The sequence below is a fragment of the Chelonia mydas genome, chromosome 4 (genome assembly GCF_015237465.2).
Source record: "Chelonia mydas isolate rCheMyd1 chromosome 4, rCheMyd1.pri.v2, whole genome shotgun sequence".
In the NCBI taxonomy this organism is placed as follows: Eukaryota; Metazoa; Chordata; order Testudines; family Cheloniidae; genus Chelonia; species Chelonia mydas.
In genome coordinates, this window is record NC_057852.1 from 116,516,691 (window position 1) to 116,538,562 (window position 21,872).

Genomic DNA, 21,872 nt, shown 5'->3' on the forward strand with positions numbered 1-21,872 from the left:
GAACTGTGTGATCCAAGAGGTAAAACATCATGCAAGTTAAGGTTATAATGAATTTCTCACTAACACACTGTTAAGGTAAAGGAAAGTGTGGGACATTAAATGGCAGTATGTATTTTTAGACCATTTTGAAAGACATACATTTGTGGCTGTGTCATGGAAAAAAATTAAGGGTCAATTGTTCAAGAACTAGCAGCCTGTGTTCTTACAAAATAGTGCACAGGTGGCACATGAAAGGAGCGATCCTGTGAGGTGCTGAGCACTTTCTTTTTCTACTGACTTCCATAGTAGAGGATGGTATTGAGCTCCAGGAGGTTTTCAGAACCTTGGAGATGTGGGCCCAGAACTGGTCTTCATTGTATGAACCCTGCAAAGCACTGAGAACCCCCAGTGATGTGCTGAGCACCCTCAATTCCTCAAAAGGTCACTGGGAGTTGAGGTTGATGACATTTCCCAGATTAGGCTTCTTTTATCCCAAAGTTTTTTTACAGCTTTGTTTTAATGGTAACGTCTCCGGAGGAAGTTTTCATTTTTAAAGTTATATTTTAAATGTTTGAATGTATATTCAGGCCCCCCACAAGTACAATCCCAATAAAGCCACAGGTTATGATGCCTCCATGCTCACATCCATGTTAATTTAACAGAAAGGCCATGCGTCACTGACAAATCATCCTTCTAGTTCTAGGATGTTATGCTCAGTGTTTATGCAAACAAAAAACTTTACTGAAATCTACCTTTTCACAGAGGGAAAGTACAGTCCCAGCTTGGATTATTGCAACCTGTTCTTCATTTCTCAAATTCTAAAATACAGAAAAGATGCAACTGTATTTCACATTGGATTGTAAATCCATTCTCCAAAACAAGTGAGAGAGATCTTGATTTTATTGTATGTATCACAGAGCATTGGCTGTATTTATTTTTTAAAAAAACAAGCACAGAAAATGTCCAGTGACAAATAAATAAAGCTAAAGTAAGTGAATACAGTCCCTACACTTGTTAGTTCAATGCATCATTCTCACCATGCCTTGCAAAAAGAGCATGGTCTAGGGTGGCCTCAATCTAGTGATTTTTTTTAAAATGGGAAAAATGTCAATTCATTGGACTGCCGTCCTAATGCAAAAAAATCTTGCACTGAAGCCAAGGGAGCACTGAAGAATTAGACCTGTTATTGAACAGAGCAATACTGATTGCTTTGAAAGTGCTTTTGGATCTCACTGCATAGAACATAATCTAGAGCCAACCCTCAAACTTTGTGGATCAGACTAAAGCTACGGTAAAATCTTTCCTTTCTAAGGTATTTCTAGGGCACCCTTTGTTGTAGAATCTAAACTTCTGTGTTACTATTTCAGGGAATCAATATAGAAAAATGAGCTTTAACTTATTTCCTACTCTTAATTTTGTTCTAACCTTTATTACACCATATCTTGTGCATTCCCTGTGCCACAACTTTTAGTGCCACTCACCAGCGACCCACATCTGTCCTGAAAAACACAGATGTGACTCCCATTGAAGTCAATTCCCATTGAAGGGATTGCATCTATGCTGGCAAAAATGGGCCCTAACATTCGGTATTGAATATGCAAATATAGCCATAAAAAGTCTCTTAATGCATATTTGCTGGCATGCCATTCCATGGGAGTAATTGAAATAAAGAAATTGTTACCCCATTATCTCCAAGGATATCAAGCTTCTTCATAAGTTCAGAAATATTCACATCCTGGAAAATATTTTTAACATTCATTATTCATAAAGGAGAAAACACAACATTAGATACTAATTTTTTTACATGGTCTTTATGCCCCTTTGCATGCAAGAAGACTCCAAAAGCTGAATGTTAGTTTTGCATCACGGTGACACAAATGCTACTGTTATGTTTACAGTGCATCAAATGGTACTCAGTTATATCCAGCAACCTGGGTATAAATGAGGACAGAATGTGTCTTAGCACATTTAGATTTATCAACTCACTGAAATGTTGAAATTGGGTAACAGGCTTAGAAAAAGATCTGGTTTGGGGAGGAAAAAAAGTGCAGCAGATTGGGCTATTGACATTTGTGGGAAATGAGGTGCTTAAGTGCTTTGCTGACTTCGGTCCTCCTGAATACATTATAGGAATCATAACCGATGATGGAAAAGGTGCCACTTTTCTGACTGCAACTGTACATTCAGTATTGAATAAATGTGGAGCCGTATGACAAATCAACTAATCATATCATACAATTATGTTCTTCCCTACTGTATATTTTCTACGGTTTAGTTCAAGCTACTTCTAAATATCTCAACTGACTGGCCTTCATTTCCTTTGGAAGAAGAATACATGACAGTCTAGGAGACCTCTTTCCCCTGCTATTCATCCTAAACCCTCCTTTTCTCAGAACTTGACCATATCTTTTTCTTTGCAGAAAAAAAATATTTCTTACATCTGAATCACTGCTGTACTTTCGAAGGTAACCGTGATTTAAAGTGTTCATATGATTACACAAGTGTTTCTGATAATACTCCTGGTTAATTAACCCTCGCAAGAGCTAATGAAGCCACATCTACCTTTATTCCTTCCTGTTGACAGAACAGCTGAAGTGCACTTCCATTGTTTTCAGGGAAGGTGGTTATATGGAGGTTAAATGCCGGTGACCTTCGTTCTCTCTCCTGAGGAAAGATTTCATTTAAAAAAACAATATATTTGTGATTATACAATAATGTCAGTTTCTTCCCGACTATCCCAAGTTATTCAAGACAAACCTAAATTTACCGATATTAAGAAATCCATAGATCCTTATTTGCAGTCAAAGCACATAGTGGTTTTCGTGCTCTTCAGTGTCCTTTAAGGTTTTGGTGTAATCTGAGCTCTAAAGTCCTGATTCAACAATCGAATCCATGCAAGCAGAGCCTCTGCAACATTGAAAGTCACAAGGCTCCATGTGGATACACAGGTCCACTTGTATGGATCCAATTGTAGGGATGGGTGACTTAGACATTCCTCTAAAGTATTTCATGTTAGGTGGAATCTTTTATTTAATCTATTGCTTTCATGAGCAAATAATGACTATTGTGAAGAGGCTACAGAACAAAATATCAAACAGTGTCAAATCATATTATGACCTTGAGGAGATTGTATCTATTCTGAAATGACATGCATTTTTGTTCTGAAAACTTTCAGTAATAAAGCTAAGTGTTAACCACAGTAAACCAGCAATGAAGTTAGCTAAACCCTACATTTCAGCATTTTAATTCCTCAAACCTAGCAATTCACTACTCGTCCCAGGTTTGTATAATACATTCTACTTTCTATTAACCATTTTCTGTGCCAAGAAGAAATCCTTTCATGTATACGATCTCTAAAATTATAACATTTAAAATATATTCAGCACATTTCACGCACTGCTTCATCATTATGATCCATTATTTCAGTGGAATAGCCGTATTCCTACTTTCAGCAAATGAGGGTCTTTTGTTAAATTTTGATGTGCTTGTGAAAGTAGCTGGATTGAAAGATCTGCAAGCTGAAGCTCTGGGCCTTATTCAGAACAAGAGTAACTCTGCTGAAACCAGTGGAATTACATCAGTGTAAATGAGATTAAAATCACCCCCCATCTTCTATTCACAAAACAGAGGTAGCATGGGCAGACAGCGGTTCTAGCTTCCCCACAACTCCCTGCAGAAGAGTTTTGGCTCTGTTCTGCAAAGATAAGTAGTAGTGAAGGGACAGTTCAGTTTCCATGCTCATTCCATCCATAGTTTGGCTTCCAAAACTACAAATGAGGGAAATTTTGTTAGTTGATTTGTGATATGGACACTTGTCCTTTAGGAAAAGGGCTGCAACCACGGTGTCATCACAGGTCACCAAAGGATAATGAATTGGTTAATGAATTTGAAGCTGCAACCAAGAGGTGAAAGGCTCTGTTTCACGTTACCTTTCTCCCCATGTACTGTCTCCTAAAAAGTTTTTTTTTCTACTTAGTAATCTAATTTAAAAACATAGCCATGCCAGTAAGTGAGCTTGATGATAATAACATATACAGAAGGAGGGATTCAATCCTGAATTGACCTAATTTAAAGTGAAATCTAAGTTTAGTCTTTTGGCACATTAAACTTGTCAGTATTTGCCTGTGCTAAATGATAGACAATTGACCCTGTTTTCTAATCCACTCTAATTTTCATCTAAAAGAATTTAGTTTATCACCATGCATGAAAATACTTTCACCAACAGCTGCATAATTTTGCTAAAGCAACCACTCTTGTAATTTTTGTGACTATGCACTTGTCCATCACTGAAAGATTTATTTTGCATGCCTTATTTGCAATTTCATGAAAATCCTTCAGTTGTTATTCAGTAAATAGGTACTCAACAAGGAGAACAAACACATTGTACTAAACAGTTCAGTTTTCATTTGATTCTTTAGTTAAATGTAGGAAGTTCTTATGCTAAACATGGTTTGAAGAGTTTATTTTTAAAGATGTAATATGCACCAGGTTACTTTTACCAAAAATACTTAAATTTTGGAAAACTGGTTGTTAAATTAGCTGCCAATTTTAACTAACTTGTTCTGTATTTTAATTTAAAGTTGCTTAATAAAGTATACAGAATACAAGTTACTTTGCATTTTTAATTTTCCAGAATGACTAGTGAGACAATAATATCTCACAATGTATAATCTGTATTACATGCTATGGACATCAGACTATACAGATGGTAAAATAAAATGGTAAAATAAAAGATTTTAAGAAGAGTCAAAGATTAAAAGCAGAATGACCACATAGCATGATGAAAATAAGATTTTCATCTTCACCATGGAGGTTATACATGCTAAGGATTTTGGTGAAATGAACTGGATGAAGAAAATTATGGAACAGTAACATTGAGAGTGTTTTGTAGAGTTTATTCTAGAATGTAAATGGTGTAAAAATGTTGATGGCCTTTTCAAACTGGATTTGCTGTTATCAGTTAATGTGACTGTGTGACAATGCATCACACCATATTGTGGCAACAGTTTAGCATCATAACATTCCCTATGGTCCCATCTATGAGGTGATGAGCACCATCCATCCCCATGGAAATTATAAGCCCTATCTTAGATCTACTTTAATAAATAGCCTATTCCATTTACTCAAAGGAAAGTATTTGTGAAAGAAGCTTGCTCTGAAGAACACATTACTTTCACTTGCACAAGTTATAGTTGTGCCTCACACCTATAATTTGCAGTTCTGGTTGTAAAATTTGACTTTGACATTTATGAATGTCTCATCCACGTTCTATATCAGCAGAGAAGAGACTTCAGGTAAGTGAAATTCTTTTAAAAATGTGCTAAGAAAATTTGCTCTTTTAAGTTTGTTTTATTTACATTAGTGTTGTCAATTTGAAAATCATCTTAAAAACAATTACAGGTTGATGTGATGGAGGTGTCAGATCCTTAGACTTCGTTGCATGCAAGATGTGAGAAGATGTGTTAATTGAAACAATGCCAACCAAGTCTGTAATATGCATACCACGTGATTTCACATGCAGGAAAGGTGTAGTTATGGAAATGAAATAAATAAAAAGGCAAAATATTGCAAAACAAAATATTTTATTAGGTGCAAAACAAACTATATGCAGTATATATTAGCTATTTTACATCTTCATAAAAATTAGTGAGCATTCTCTCCAAAACATATTAAGGCAGTGGTATTCATTTTCAGAATTCAAACTTACAGCATTTAAAAAACCCCTAAAATATTTCCACCTTACACATGCACCAGTGAACTTTACATGAATTTCAACTTGGGTTCAAACACAATTTCTGCTCCGTTTGAGAGTTTACAACTGAGAGAATCTCTTACTTCAAGTTCAAGCACTCTGAATTCTAACAGCTCATTCTGGTCTTTTGCATCCTGCATCTCGTTCTTCAGCTGATTCTCTTCCAGCTCCATTTTGTAAATCTAAGATATAATAAAATATCATAACACTAAGCTATGGAAAAATCTGTATATTCAGTTAAGTGCATTGATTCTTGACACTTGTGGTTAAATTAAATTAAATCCTCAGCAAAGAATCCCTTATTAAAATAGTAGCAAGAGTTAAACTAAGTAAAAAAACTTGGGGCCCAAAATCCCTTACCAAGTTCCGAATCCAGGAAACATATATGCATGTTCTTTACTTTATGCATCTTACTATCACAATTAGAGTGGATTTGATTGCTCATGTGGATAAAGTTAAGCACACAAGTGAATGTTTATAAGCACTGACTTCAAGTAAGGCCCACATGGTTGGATGGATGGGCCCCAAGTCTTGGGAATGAAGAAGGAGCCCCACATTAGGAAGCACTTTACTGGCTCATGAATAGACACAAACCCCTCACTGAGAGTGGACAATGATTATCCTTGCCTGGGGCTTTCCTGAGACAAGTCTACATAAAGCCATTTTGGAAGCAGAAGTTGTGTATAAAACTGCAACTAAAGGGAAAAAATGCATGATGAACTTCTTTTAACACTCAGTAACACTGGGCTAGAAGTGAAGAGTATTTAAACTAAAGCGGTCTGTTCATATTTACTTTGCACCACTTTTTAATGTCATAGTACTTGCATTTAGTTCTTTAAATCTTCAAAAAGCTTCCCAACACTAACTAAATAACATTCACCATACCCCTGTGAGGTTGGCAGGCAAGTATTTACAGCCTCCATTTTACAGATGGAGCAACTGAGCGCAGAAAGGTTACATAATTTGCTGAAAGCCATGCAGCAAATTGAGAGCCATTGTTACAATTCAGGACTTCCTGGCTCTCAGTGATGTGCTCAGGGCAAAAGGTATAATGTTTCTTTCCTATGGCCTCATCTTGGGAGGTGCTGAGTGCTCTCAACACCTTACAGGATCGGTACTTAACTTTTTACAATCAACTCCAATTTCCTCTCAGGCCTAATTATAATTCTCAAATCATAGAATATTAGAGTTGGAAGAGACCTCAGGAGGCCATCTAGTCCAACCCCCTGCTCAAAAATTTTGTGCCTTGAGGCTGTAGGCTATTTAAACAACAGCAAAATGGAATATTGCAAGTGCATTACAGAACCTTTTCCTGAGTCCAACCAAAAGCATTCTTGTCTGACCTTCTTATTTATATGAAAACAAGGGGGTGTATGACAGCTAATACAGCATATGGCACTGCTTATAACATCAATAAAAGTGTCTGAATAAAGTATAATTCTAGTGGTAGTTCTTTAGTCATGGATCTTTCTTTGGCTCTCTTATTTTATTGAATTAATAATTTTAACTCACTAATTAAGAGGCCTCATTCTCTGAGTGCCCTCAACTCTCTCACCAAAATCCATGGAGGGTATTCAGCACCTTGAAGAAGTCACTCAGCATCTCAGGCCCTAAATGGCAATTTTCTATTCTATTAAATCATCCAATAATACAATTTTAAGTGATCAATGTTGCTTGAAATACTTGGTTCTGCATTTTTAAAATTTAATTTAAACAAGTGATCCTAATAACTAGGGAACAAATTAAGTGGCACTGACCATAATCTGAGATTTTTCTCCAGTTCTGCTATACTTTTTTTTTTGGCAAAGCCCAGCTACCATTCCTTTATTATTATTGCTTTACATTTATGCTGTGGTGGATCTTCAACCTGATTGCATCTCACTGAGCTAGAGATTTTACAAACATAGATTTCATAATAACCTTTACCCCCCAAAGAGCTCACAATTCGATAACACTTTAATCTCAGACTCTCAGTGTAACCGTTTTTGGACAGGGAAAAAAAAGTTAATTTTACCTTAACACTTCAACACTTAGCACATCAGTTTCCTTTGAAGAGTAGAGATTAGATGGTACCTAGATTCTGAACACATACCTTTTCTAACAACTCCTGGTTTGTTCTGATAAGGAGCTGCTTTTCTTCTATCCATTTGGAATCCTGTGGGAGAAAAGAACTCAGTACAGTAATAAGAATTATATGATTTCACTCATTACTGCACAACCAAGTACAAAATGAGTTCCACATCAAAGAGCAAACCCGTTGTAAATATTTTAAGGACCGAATAGCTTCCAAAACTGATGAAAAAGTAATAAATCCCTGCTTCTTTTTAGTCTGGCTTTTCTTCTGTCCTACTTTGTTCAACCTAATCATTTACACATTAAAACTTTAAATGTTAGCCTCTAACAATTTTGGAGTAATGTCGTCAATGTTAATTTAACGTATATGTTGTCACGTATTTGCCCATCTTAGTTTAATATTACTGGTATTGGAAATTGTGCCTTCTCCGTCACTCAAAGGGTTTCAGCTTGCCCAGTAGCTCTGCTTTAAAATGTAGATCTTTTAGCTCCATTATATATTCCCTTATGGGGAAGTGCAAGGAAAGCATTTAATGATCCATAAGTAGTGCAACGAGAGTTCAGAGACCTGCAGTTAGCAGTCCTCAGCTGGCAGTGAAATTGAGTCTGATGTGCAGCCTTTCAGGTATGGAATAAAAGGGAAGGTGATGGTGGTAGGTGAAATCATACAAGACCCCCTTCCCCATTAAAAGGTCTGTATTTCCATTTGATAAAATGGGGGCCTGAGCCAAAGTTCACCGACATCAATGAGTCCCTTTCCACAGCCTTCAATGGACTTTGGATCAGGCCCATAAGGTCCAGTAAGGCCCATAAGGTCCAATCCTGCAAAAATTTACTACCACTGCTCAATACTGTTTGCGAGATCAGGCCCATATTGCTCTACCAATAACTTCAAATACTTACTTGAGTGACACACTTATTCCAAATCAACCAATTAATTTTCTATCTAACAACAGGGAAAATGTATCTGAAATCTAAAATAGTTCTAGTTCAGTATTAAGGCTGAGATTTCCTAAAATGGCAAGGGATTCGGACACCCAATACCCATTAGAAATTAATGAGAGCTGGGCAAGATAAGTCCAAAGCTGCTTTAAAATCTCAGCCCAAATCATGTTGATACAATAACTATTTACATCAATGAACCTTTGCAGACACATTTCACACAGATTTTTTAACTATTGCCACAAAATAAAATGATCAGTTATTTTAGGGTATTTACTAATTTTGCATTGCCCCTACAGACCCAAGACTGGAAAAGTTCACGTTTATTTTCATGCAGAGGTTACTTCTTTGAGAGATGGAGGATTGTTTTGATTTGTTTCAAAAGAATTTACTAGACTGAATGCTTAAAAGGCCAGGAAATAGTTAAGATGAATATAAGAAAGGCCATACTGGGTCAGACCAAAGGTCCATCCAGCCCAGTATCCTGTCTACTGACAGTGACCAATGTCAGGTGCTCCAGAGGGAGTGACCATAAACAGGTAATGACTGAGTGATCTGTCTCCTGCCATCCATCTCCACCCTCTGACAAATAGAGGCTAGGGACACCATCCTGGCTAATAGCCATTAATGGACTTAACCACCATGAATTTATCCAGTTCTCTTTTAAACCCTGTTATAGTCCTAGCCTTCACAACCTCCTCAGGCAAGGAGTTCCACAGGTTGACTGCGCTGAGTGAAGAAGAACTTCCTTCTAAACCTGCTACACATTAATTTCATTTGGTGGGCGCCCTAGTTCTTATATTATGGGAACAAGTAAATAACTTTTCCTTATTCACTTTCTCCACACCACTGATGACTTTATATACCTCTATCATATCCCCCCTTAGTCTCCTCTTTTCCAAGCTGAAAAGTCCTAGCCTCTTTAATCTCTCCTCATATGGGACCCCTTCCAAACCCCTAATCGTTTTAGTTGCCCTTCTCTGAACCTTTTCTAATGCCAGTATATCGGTTTTGAGATGAGGGGACCACATCTGTATGCAGTATTCAAGATGTGGGAGTACCATGGATTTATATAAGGGCAATAAGATATTCTCCATCTTATTCTCGATCCCTTTTTTAATGATTCCTAACATCCCGTTTGCTTTTTTGACTGCTGCTGCAGACTGCGTGGACCTCTTCAGAGAACTATCCACGATGACTCCAAGATCTTTCTCCTGATTAGTTGTAGCTAAATTAGCCCCCAACATATTGTATGTATAGTTGGGGTTATTTTTTCCAATGTGCATTACTTTACATTTATCCACATTAAATTTCATTTGCCATTTTGTTGCTCAATCACTTAGTTTTGTGAGATCTTTTTGAAGTTCTTCACAGTCTGCATTGACTAGATGCATTGACTACAATTAAAAGGACAAAGTAAATTGTGGAGAAATGAAATCTAACATCCAGTTTAACATTTAAAAAGCATTTAGCGATGCTCAGAGGAAGGGAGGAATACAGTGGCAAGTGTTATTCTCCAGTTTTGGCCTGCAAAGCACACAGGAAAGAACTTGACATGCTGAGGGGCCAGTTTTCTTTCCAGTCTGCTTTGCACATATTTTCCATCTACAAATCTGACTATTTTAATCTACAGTGAAACATATGCCTGATATGGATTTCCTCGTTAAAAGTTTAATTTTGTGTGACAAACAAGATCCTTTCAAAACTTGGCTATTTGGGGTCTGATCTTGCTTTCAGTGGAAACTGAGGGCGCTCAGCACTTAACAGGATCAGGTCCCTATGTATCTCCTTCCAGGGCCTTATGTTGCCTAATATTTTTGAGAGATGTGATATTATTATTAATTATTATCAAATGATAAATAACCCTTTTCACTTAGTGCCTTTCGTACAGGACCCTCAAAGTACTGTACAGAGGTGAATAATTATCATTATTCCTATTTTACATCAAAGGAAACGCTGGCAAAAAGAGCTCAAATGGGGTTAATGAGAGCCTTTGCCACATTTGAAAATGGGATCACTTATTTAGCCATTTAAATATAGATTTGGGAGCCTAACATGAGGCACCTATTTATGAAAATCTTGGCCCAGATTTCTGATCTTGACTCTTTTACTGTCTGCATGTTTAACTTTAGAAAAGTCATGTAAACTCTCTCTGCCTCAGTCTCCCTAGTTGAAAAATAAGGATGATAATCTTTAGACACCCATTTTTTAAAATCTGTCACCGGATTCATAGTGCCCTGCTCTAAGCATTAAAGAGGACTGCCTCACCTCAGAGGGAACAGTTCATATTTACTACTAAATCATAATTATCCCAAGCTAAACAACAATTAAAAAATCACATTGTGCACAGAAAGTGAGTTTGTTTCAAATAGAAATTTATTTTGTCAAATATAGGTACTAACAATTTATTGTTACCATATAACCAACCAATAAGCAGATGTGGATGTGTCAGAGCCCCCAGGAGTGATTTCTGATGACGTTTTAAGGCTTAGTTTACATACAAACCCACAGAGACCATTTTTTTTATTGCACAATACCACCACCACTTGCGCATTTAATTTCTCTGGATTACTGGGTGATTAAAGAGTGTAGTGTGGTTAAGAATCTTAAAAAGTAATAAATGATCAAACCTAATTTCCAAGCAAACCTGTTATATGCATCAATTTGGAAACAAGTCACAAAATTTATTTTTTTTACATATATATTCATGTTCACTTCGATCTAATTTACATGGATAGTGTTTAGACTTTACATCTTCAGAGTCAAATAGTTTGTTAATGCTTTAGGTATGCAGCAATTGGTCTTCAATACCTGCAGCTTTATTTACCAATATACTAAAGTGACAACAGCAAATCCTCAAGAGGAGGTAATCCTTACAAGTTTATTTACTCTTGGGAGCCCTCAGGGACTTGGAAGATTTTAGATTTTATAACCTACTGCACAATTCTGTTGTTTTATTTTATTTTACACACACACACACACACTATTTACACAGCATTTACTAAGAACCTTGGCGCTTATGGGCAAGCTAACACTATTGTTTATATTCTCCTTAATTTGGTAAAAGGTTTCTTTGTACTCATGCAGCATTCTTAAGGAATACATCTTGCATAGAATAAATCATTATAAAATGAAGTGAACTTGAAATAAAAAGGTTTATGAAATATTATTATATTAATGTTATGTTTTATTCACCTTTCACAAATATACTTTTGGATATATCTCTATTTTTCATCTTATTGCTATGCATCACTTCAATTTTTAAATGAATTTTTCAACAATAAACATAGTATAAAAATAATACATCCAAAAAGTTCTGAAGAGGTACTTGTAGTTATGCAACGGAACATCTTTAAAGTGCACAATCATAGTTCTGTGCTATTTTCCTGAAGATCCTGAACACTGTATCTGCCAAGAGCCAGGATTTATCCTTGCTAAGTACTGACAAAAAACTACATTTAGATCTAGGTCCCAATTTCAATGTAAGTGATGTGGATAAAATGTTGCAAGTAGCTCCCAGTAATCAAACACACGTTCAGTGGTTCATTTTCCAGCTGAAATGGGCGGGGCAGTAACAATTTTATAATTCTTCCAGCCAGGGCACCAAAAATGGTCTCAATGGGAAATTCATAACATTCATTTTGTTGAAATTACGGCCAAAACTTTTCCAGTGAAAGCAGAAAACCAGAGGAAGGAGAAGGGCCTGGGCTGGGCAAGAAAAGGGAACTGGTTTTAACGACCATGTGCATGCAGACTTAAGCATATTTTGTTTTGGAAGACAAATCTTCAATAGGGTTTTTTCCAGTCTATACAATATGTTCCTTTAATCAGGTGGTCCAACTGGTGGAATGGTAACTAAGTTGCATCAGACACATGAATACACCAGCAAGCAATGAAGATGACAAGAGCACTGCTGCATGCAAGGGAGAAGATGATTTGACAGAGGGCATTAAGAGAGCCTTTTACCTGTCCTTTTTCAATCAGAGATTTCTCCAGATCTTCAATTTTTGCCTGGTACCTGAGGAGATCAGCTTGCAGCTGTTCACGAGTCTGAAAAGGTATAAAAGTGTGCACATGCTGTCACAATGGCCAACTGATTAGGATGTACACTTCAGATGTAGCTCCATTTTCTCAAATATTCAATTACTGCAGAATCAAATATTGATAAGTTCAATATTTCCTGTCCATTATCAGCCAGTGAGGTGAATTTTAATTTTTTTCAATTAAAACAAACATGTTTATTTGTATTTTATTTGATAAAATATTTACCTCATTTACCACACAAATATATATTTGTGTGGTAAATTTATTTAATAAAATTTAAAATAATAAAATTTATTTGATAAAATATTTACCTCATTTACCACACAACTCTTTTCCTTCATAAACTAAGAAACACTAATCTGACGTTTTCAATGGCAAAGCACTTTCTAAAAAACTGGTGCTATAAAATCAGTAACAAAGCCAGTAATGATGCTGTTTGCAATACTTGGCATTTATTCAAGATACTTTTTTTAAAAAAAGAATTGCAATAAGTACTAAATAAGTCTGCTGTGTGTAAAATGTATATGATGATAAACTTAAATACAGCTCATTGTACCTGAATACTGCAAACAATCCAAAAATAGGAATTCATGTCATATGCCACTGACAAGCCAGTCAGTTTTATTTATATGGTCTCAATTCTTCAAGATTAGTACTGCCCTAATGGATGTTGAGTTACTTCAGTTGCAAAGCATCCCCAGTTGGGGCTTGAACATACGGGGCGCTGAGCACCTCCTGCAAAGTACTGAGGCCATCATTCCTAAAGGGCAACTGGAGGCACTTAGGCCAGAATTGTAAAGGTCGTTTGGTACCTAGAGAGGCAGTGGGGTGTCAAGTGGGATTTTCAAAATCATCTATGGGGCACTTTTAAAAATCCCACTGAGCACCTACCTGCATCTCTAGGCATCTAATACCTTTAAAAATCTGGCCCTTGGTAATGAACAGGATCAGGCCCTTGCTGAACACACTCAATTTCACCCAATAGATGTTGGGGAACATTCACTACCTCCCATAATTGAGCCCCCTAAGACATAACCAGTTGAAAAACTTCTAGACCAGTCAGCTGTTAAAGAGATAAAAAAGCCAGTTAGGCCATAGGGTAAAAAGAATGACTATTTCAAATTCTATAATAAAAGTGCATTTCCCCAAACGTCTAAAATGCTATTACAGAAAAAATGAATCCCCAATGCCTCCCCCTCCCTCTAACATAGAGAAAACATTTAATGGTTTTATATAACTGTCAAATACATAAATGCCTGGGAAATCTTACTTTAATAAAATATGTATTTATGTCCCTTTTTAAGAAATAAAAATAACTTCTTTCCTCATCCTGGGGACAAAAATGAAAGCCAGCCATGATTATGTGATTAAGAGCTGCATGGCTGGCATTATGTTAGCAATCCACTGTGCCCAACAGCAAGGGCACAAACTAAAGGCAGAAATTGATAGCAGATGTGCACGGGAAGACTTATTTTCTTATTTAAATTAAAATGCCACTTATTAGTTTTGGAAGGTGGAATATTTTCATGACATTTTCTTCGACTCTCCTATATACCATCAAAAATTTTAGAGGCTCTGACCACGAACGTTAAGAGTAATGTTCAAAGTCAATGGACACAATGAGGAAAAACAACAGGAAACAATCAAATGCACCAACCTGGTGGAGTGAGGACAATCAATGGGACACAATCATTCCAGGGTACAAAATATATCAGAAGGACAGAACAGGGCGTGGCGGGAGGGCGGGGGGGGAAGGCACTATATGTGAAAGAAAATGTAGAATCAAATGAAATAAAAATCTTAAATGAATCCACATGTTCCACAGAATCTCTATGGATAGTAATTTCATGCTCTAAGAAGAATATAACACTAGGGATCTATTATCGACCACCTGAACAGGACAGTGATAGTGACGATGAAATGCTAAGGGAGATTAGAGAAGCTATCAAAATAAAAAACTCAATAATAGTGGGGGATTTCAATTATCCCCATATTGACTGGGTACATGTCACCTAAGGACGAAATGCAGAGACAAAATTTCTCGATACTTTAAATGACTGCTTCTTGGAGCAGCTGGTACAGGAACCCACAAGGGGAGAGGCAACTCTCAATTTAGTCCTGAGTGGAGTGCAGGATCTGGTCCAAGAGGTAACTATAACAGGACCGCTTGGAAATAGTAACCATAATATAACAACATTTAACATTCCTGTGGTGGGACGAACACCTCAGCAGCCCAACGCTGTGGCATTTAATTTCAGAAAGGGGAACTATGCAAAAATGAGGAGGTTAGTGAAACAGAAATTAAAAGGTACAGTGACTAGAGTGAAATCCCTGCAAGCTGCATGGACACTTTTCAAAGACACCATAATAGAGGGTCAACTTAAATGTATACCCCAAATTAAAAAGCAAAGTAAAAGAACTAAAAAAGAGCCACCGTGGCTTAACAACCATGTAAAAGAAGCAGTGAGAGATAAAAAGGCATCATCTGATCTGGGATCACAAACAGGAAGTTGGTATGGCCTCCTAGATAAAGATCTGCACTAGGACTCAGGAGATCCAGGTTCTATTCCCATTGTGACCACTGGCCTACTGGATGACTATGGGCAAGTTTATTTTGCCTCTCTGTACCTCAGTTTCCCCATCTGCAAAATGGGGATAATGATACTGGCCTCCTTTTTATCAGTAGGTCTCAAAAAGCTCTGCAAAATGCTATATAAAAAGCTAGGTATTATTATTAATATGTGCTAACCATTATTGCAAGGCAGAGTTAAGGTTGCTTGGGAGCCTGACAAACCCGCAACCCACCAGGTAGGTTTGTCATGGAGGTCACGGATTTCCATGACTTCTGCAGTTCAGGCAGCCCCTGTGCCAGATGCACTGGCCGCTGCTGGCGCAGTCTCAGGCCACCTTGCCTTCCTCCCCTATGCAGCAGCAGAGTTTGGATGTGGGAGGGAGCAGGAGGTTGGGGCATGGGGTGGGGTGAGGCAGGCTATGGGTGGCGCTAACCTGGGGGGCTCCCCAGAAGTGCAACGTCCCCCTCACTCAGCTGCTAGGCACGCTGCCTCCACCCAGAGCACTGGCTTCACAGCTCCCATTGTCCAGGAACTGTGGCCAATGGGAGCTGCAGGGGTGGTGCCTGCAGACAGAGGTGGCCAATTTCTGTTGGATTGTCTTTTTGAATTAGAAACCGTTACTTAAAAACAGAGCTATTTTAAACCTGTGTGTGTGTGTGTGTGATAAAAAAAAAAAGCCAGGATAAGATGCATTTTGAAACCTCCTTTCCGTACAGGTCTGATAAATCTAGAACAAATGTTTCACTATATTATCATCGAATCCTCAAAAGCATGTAATACATTTACTGCATGCAGTCCACTGACCTGCAAAGGCACACTTAGCATGAGAGATATCAGACTTCTGAGAAGTTTCAATAAAAATCATTTACCCTTGCTTCTCTCTCTGCATCCAGTGTCCCACCAACTTGCTCTTGAAGTAATGCATATGCTCTTTGTAAAGCTTGATATTCTCTGGTTAGTTGACAGAACCTTAAATCAGCCTCTTCTTTAGGCGTACTCTTAAAAGAATAGAAAAGCAAAACAGGATATCATCTTCTGTTGCTTCAAACATTAAGCTCTCTGTGCAGGTAAAACAAAGTTAGCAGTAGTTTCAGAGATTATGCAGTAGCTAGTGGAACATGTAAAATATCTATCAGTTTCTGTAAAGATACTGATATGTTGAATTGCTGGGAGGGAGCGAAAAGGACAGGTGAGAACTTTATGCAGGACCTGGGCTTACAAAAGGGCCAAAGACTCTACCAGCCAGAGCATGAAAGTTTGTTAAACTGCTGCTTCCAAACCCATGTATATAAAGATATAAAGGACAGCACCAATCTTTCTCCTGCAGCACTGATTACTCTTCCCCCCACTGGCAGACCCTAATTCCTAGTAGCTGTCCCTTCCAGTAAATATGTGCCTGACACCCGCTGCGACTAGCTCAATCTGCAGGACACTACCCCTATCTTAGGCCTGACAAAGAACTCCAGGAACCCTAGAGGGAATAAGGAGAGAAAAATCCCTCACTCCAGTCAGCTCTCATTCTTGCATCCCCTTGTGTTCTGAATGGCAAATATGGAGTTGGAGGAGTGGGGGAAGAGAACAGCAAGAAAGAATACAGACAAAAGAAAACAGAAATGTAGGAAGAGAACCTTACAGATTCCCAAAGCTTGATGTGGCCTTAAAACGCTAGCAGAGATTAGAGGAAAGTGGACGTTGGGGTGGAGAGAAAAATGCAGAGTTCCCTAACTGTGTTTATGTTTAGAATTTGAGTGCAGCATAAACTGGCTTGATAGAAAAAGTGAATCAGAGTATGTATCAGAATAGAGAGAGAACAGGGGACAGTGTGTATGAATGGGGGTGGCAGGGAGAGAAATAAAATGGATAGTGAAAGGAAAGAGTGCTGAATGGAAAGCATTTGTGTGACAGGCGGGCAGAGAGTGAATGGCTAATGAGAGAACTGAGGTAAGACATGTGGGTGAGGGAGGGAGGCTGTGAAAGAGAGAAGGAACGGAGACTAATGGGGAGGGATGAGAGAGAATATGACTCTGCACAATTTTATTCACTGACAAAAGTGCCATAATTTTGAAGGACTCTCATTAGACCTCGCTGCTCACCACCATGGACCTGCTGCATGTGCACGTGGACAGAGAGATACGCACCTTCTTTTCTCAGTCATCTTACCTGAGGGTTTTGGGGCAAAGTAATTTAAATACAGGATGATGAGAAAAAGTTGTATACTGGGTACAGAGCTCTAAGTAAAACAACAGTATTGCCAACTCCAGGAATGCAAAAAACATATGCCACGTCCAAAAATCATGACATTGGCTTAAAAATCATTAAGATTTCTTTTAAAATAGTAAACATTGGGGTCTTTTCATTTGCCTTCTGGGTTTCATATTTTCAAACTTTTCTCCACAATCATGAGGGCTAGAATTTTTTTTTTTTAAATGAAAGCGGAGATTCTCCTGACTCCAGGAACTGGGGCTCCAAGAAAGAAAACCCCAAACAATATCATGAGACTCAAAAATCACAAGGGTTAGGCAACCCCAAAATAACAATAAAATAAACTGGGTAGAGTAGGGGAATTGGGGATGGGAATAGGAGATAGAGAGGGTGTAACTGAAGGCTGGAACATATGAGTTAGCAAACAGGATAGGGAGACCTTGATTTTATATCTTGTCCTTGGCCTTGCCATTCCTTACTGTAGCCCGGTTGCAGTGCATAACATACAGGTCCAGCAAAAACATGTCTACATATATTTACTATTTAAGCCTTAATAAATTGACAAAACTTCTCTCGATATCAAAAGCGTAGCGAGAAGGGCCCGACAGTACCAAAATAATCAAATAAATCATAATACTCTAGGAACAGCTATTGTGGAGCAGCCGTGGATTTTGTCAGTGCAAGTGCCAATTGATTTTCTTATTTTGACAAGCAAGAGATATTGTGAGAAAAGGAATTCTATTTCTCAAGCACTGCTGATATTTACCAAGTCTGATTTAATTAACTCTGAACTCATCAAGACAGACAGACAGACATTAATGCTGTCATTTATTAGCTGGGTTGCAACGGCTTAGCTAAATTAGTGTATTTTTCCTAGATTTCAAGGCCAGAAGGGACCACTGTGATCATGTATCTGATCTGTACACCACAGGCCACAGAAATTCCCCCACATAAGTCCCGAGTATATTTTTTAGAAATCATCCAATCTTGATTTTAAAATTGTCAGTAATAGAGAATCCACCATGACTCTTGCTAAGTTGTTCCAGTAAGTTAATTACTCCTACTGCTAAAAATTTACACCTTATTTCCAGTCTTTTACTAGACTTAAAACAACCGTTTAAGTTGCAAATGCAGAAATACAGAGAAATAGGAAAAATATTAACATTCATTTTGTATGTTTTATTATGAAGACACTTTGTTACTTACATCATCCAAGTCTTCTTCTGGTGTTGCCGGCGTTCTGTCTGTTTTGTCCGTGTTATATGAAGTTACAGATGAGGTTTCAGAGTCAACAGATTCTTCGTCAAATCCAAAAAACGTCTCCACAACATGCCTCTGAAATGTCAGTTTTTCTAGGTTATTAATAGGACATTCAGTAATAATCTATAACCTGGTTAAATAGACAAGTAGACAGCAAAAAAGGTCTTCAGTAAATCCTAGTCTGGCTTTACTCCCAAGATCTTTGATTCTTACCCACAAGGACAAGAGGCTCAAGTTGGGACACCTTGGCAGTCCCATTGATTTCAATGGACCTACTAAGGGCTGTAGGATTAAGTCCCTGGTAACAAACTGAGGGAGCCTGGGAAGACAAGAGTGCAGCTCCCTCCATGTGTATGCACCATTTGAATGCTGGTAAAGAAATTATTCCTTTCAGCATCTTTTACTCGAGTGCTTCAAAGAATCAGACAGCATATTGCACTTGATAGCTGTCAAATACGGTCATGCTCTACCACAAGTATAAAATACACTTAACCACACAGAAAATCATCCATGTTTTGAGATACTAGGTAACCAACCTATTGAGATGCAACATACAAGAGGGTGTTAGAAGAGGGGTATATCGTATTCAAAAAAGTTACTCACTGACATTTGTCATTCACATTAATAAAAACAAAACAAAAAAAATCAGAAAGTAGAGCTTAAAAATATGTATTTTTCAAAATTATTGCTATCAACTTGAAGATATCAGTTCATATATCTTCATTTGTCTGAAATACTATCATTTTAAAAATGAGAAAAATGGATTCTCTAGAAAGAAAAAGTAAATACCAGCATGTTTAAGGAAAATTAATCTTTAGTGAAAATTAATATTTCAGTGAATTTTTTTTAAATCACAGATTACATAACATTGAATTAATGGGTACAGAATATGACAGAACCACATTAAAAGGTACAGGCAAGTAGCGTATACATAACACGCATCATGAAAGATATTAGATCAGCTACCAATGTCAGCAGGCAAATAAAAAGTCATAACTGCAATGAACCTTTATAGGACTGATAAAAAAAGTAAACTGGTCTTAAAATTATCAACCTTTCTGTGCTCTCCTTACTTCAGTTTTTTGATACATGCCCAGAATACAGTAACTCTGCAGAAAATTCTTCTGCTTCGAAAATAAAAGCATCGTTTAGACATTCAGTTGTGAAAGTTAAACTCTCTTAGTTCTGCTGAAGATCAACAGTTGCAGGAGGGGATACAGGACACAGCTTAAATTAGCACAACTCATCAACTGCTAAACCAATCATTCTGTGCTGCTAATCAAACCATTCGCTGTAGGATGAGTGTTGAGACAGGCACCATGGCCTACTGGATAGAGAACCGGAGACTTGGGTTCAATTCCTGGCTGTGCCATTGGCCTGCTGGGTGAACTGGACATTTCACCTCTGTTCCTCAGTTTCCCCATTTGTAAAATGGAGAGAGTGATACTGACCCCTTTGTAAAGTGTTTTGAGATATACTGATGTAAAGCACAATAAAGAGCAAGGTGTTATTGTTTTGCAGCATTGCCACTCTCACTTGAGCTAGGCTGACTTGAGCAGAGCAACTTGAGCAGAGTAACTTAAGCTAACTTGCTGTGAAGACAAACCCTTAGAATAGTTAAAAATTTCATTCACAGACTGAATTAAGAGCCTAATGTTTCTAGTATAAAAATCCCCTTTCAAATATGTTATGTTCATGTTGAAAAAAGTTCAAAAACTGAAAGAAAGTAGAAACCTGAATAAAGCCTGGACTCTTCACAACTCTGCAGAGGCCACAAATATAGACCCATGCACTTGAAAGATCTCTAGAGATCAGCCTTCCCTTTCCAATCCATCGGGTCATTAGGAATTGCTACCCAATCTATACAGAGGGAGGCAAAAAGAAAAGGGATTTAAGTACTAAAACCTGCTCAGGTACATAGCTATTTTTAGTTATTCAGTAAGCTCCAGGACTTTTCTATGTTATATGTTAGAACTTTTCTATGTTATATGTTAGAACTATGTTTAAGACAAGACATTTAAGATGGAAATTAATCCAAGAATTTTAATTCTCTCCTCTAGCATTCACATTCTTCATAATCCTTAGCTTTAGAGAAAGTTTGTTTTCCTTCATTATAAGTCCTTTAGAAAAGAACAAATAAATCATGGTGCACAATGTGTATGTGAACCACTGAAGAAACATCCAGCAATACCTACAGGGAGCATCAGTAGCGTCATTAAACTCAGGACAAAAGCGTGTTCATCAACACTGAAATGTTCTTTGCAAATATTGAGACAAACCATAGCTAGATTTATAAATAACTCAGCTTGAATACTTGTTGCTTTAAGAAAAGGTGATCTCAGGGAATAAAAACAAACACAAAAGATTGGTCCTTTTGGTTTATGTAATAGAGCCTTGTTGATTACAGGGATTATTTAAAAATAATAGCTACTGAACTATCAATATACAAATATATTTGTTACTCAGCATATTTAAACACATCATTGGCACCAGGCCTCCAGGAAATATCCACTCATTGTAATAAATAATGTAAATGATAATTAGACAGGGGAAGTTAATGTTTCCCATGGCATGGAAACACTCGAAATCTTCAAGGATAGTCAAGGATTGCTAAATACTACACATATTTGTGTATAATATTTTGGGTTTAGAGCGAATCTGTTTCATTTACTTTTTATAAACACTGCTAATTACTATGCCTGAATGGAGAATTTGCCTGTTTGTTTTTGCGTTGATTACATACTTGCTGGGACACAATGTAGTATTTAACCATTGCACATTAATGGCATATTTATGAATTACATTATGAGATAATCACACAATTGTCATTATTAATAATAACTATTTATTGTTGCCAGTGTGATAGTCTAATATTTGTAGCAATTGGCTATAAAAATGGATTCATATCCAACACACAACAAATAAACTGACCGGGAAACAGCTAGAGGGAAAAAAATCAGACAGACAGTTGACCCAAAGTTGATAAAGTGTTAAGAAAATTTTACTACCTGATAATAAATACTATGATAAACAATATATATATATAT

General features: G+C 37.3%; 1 protein-coding gene across 20 annotated transcripts in view; it reads right to left on the reverse strand.

Annotated features, from left to right (window-relative positions):
- The window catches only part of JAKMIP1 (janus kinase and microtubule interacting protein 1), a 368,387-nt gene that overhangs the window by 163,876 nt on the left and 182,639 nt on the right, over positions 1 to 21,872 (reverse strand). For 19 of the 20 annotated variants that reach the window (XM_043544675.1, XM_043544679.1, XM_043544668.1 and 16 more), the window contains 8 exons: positions 18,772 to 18,900; positions 16,233 to 16,361; positions 12,713 to 12,796; positions 7,824 to 7,886; positions 5,815 to 5,913; positions 2,542 to 2,643; positions 1,661 to 1,714; positions 732 to 797 (listed from right to left, as the gene is read on the reverse strand). In XM_043544675.1, coding sequence (XP_043400610.1) covers positions 732 to 797; positions 1,661 to 1,714; positions 2,542 to 2,643; positions 5,815 to 5,913; positions 7,824 to 7,886; positions 12,713 to 12,796; positions 16,233 to 16,361; positions 18,772 to 18,900 — 726 coding nt within the window. Of the gene's footprint in view, positions 1 to 731; positions 798 to 1,660; positions 1,715 to 2,541; positions 2,644 to 5,544; positions 5,914 to 7,823; positions 7,887 to 12,712; positions 12,797 to 16,232; positions 16,362 to 18,771; positions 18,901 to 21,872 lie in introns of those variants that run through there. The other variant, XM_037898091.2, reaches the window with a different exon arrangement.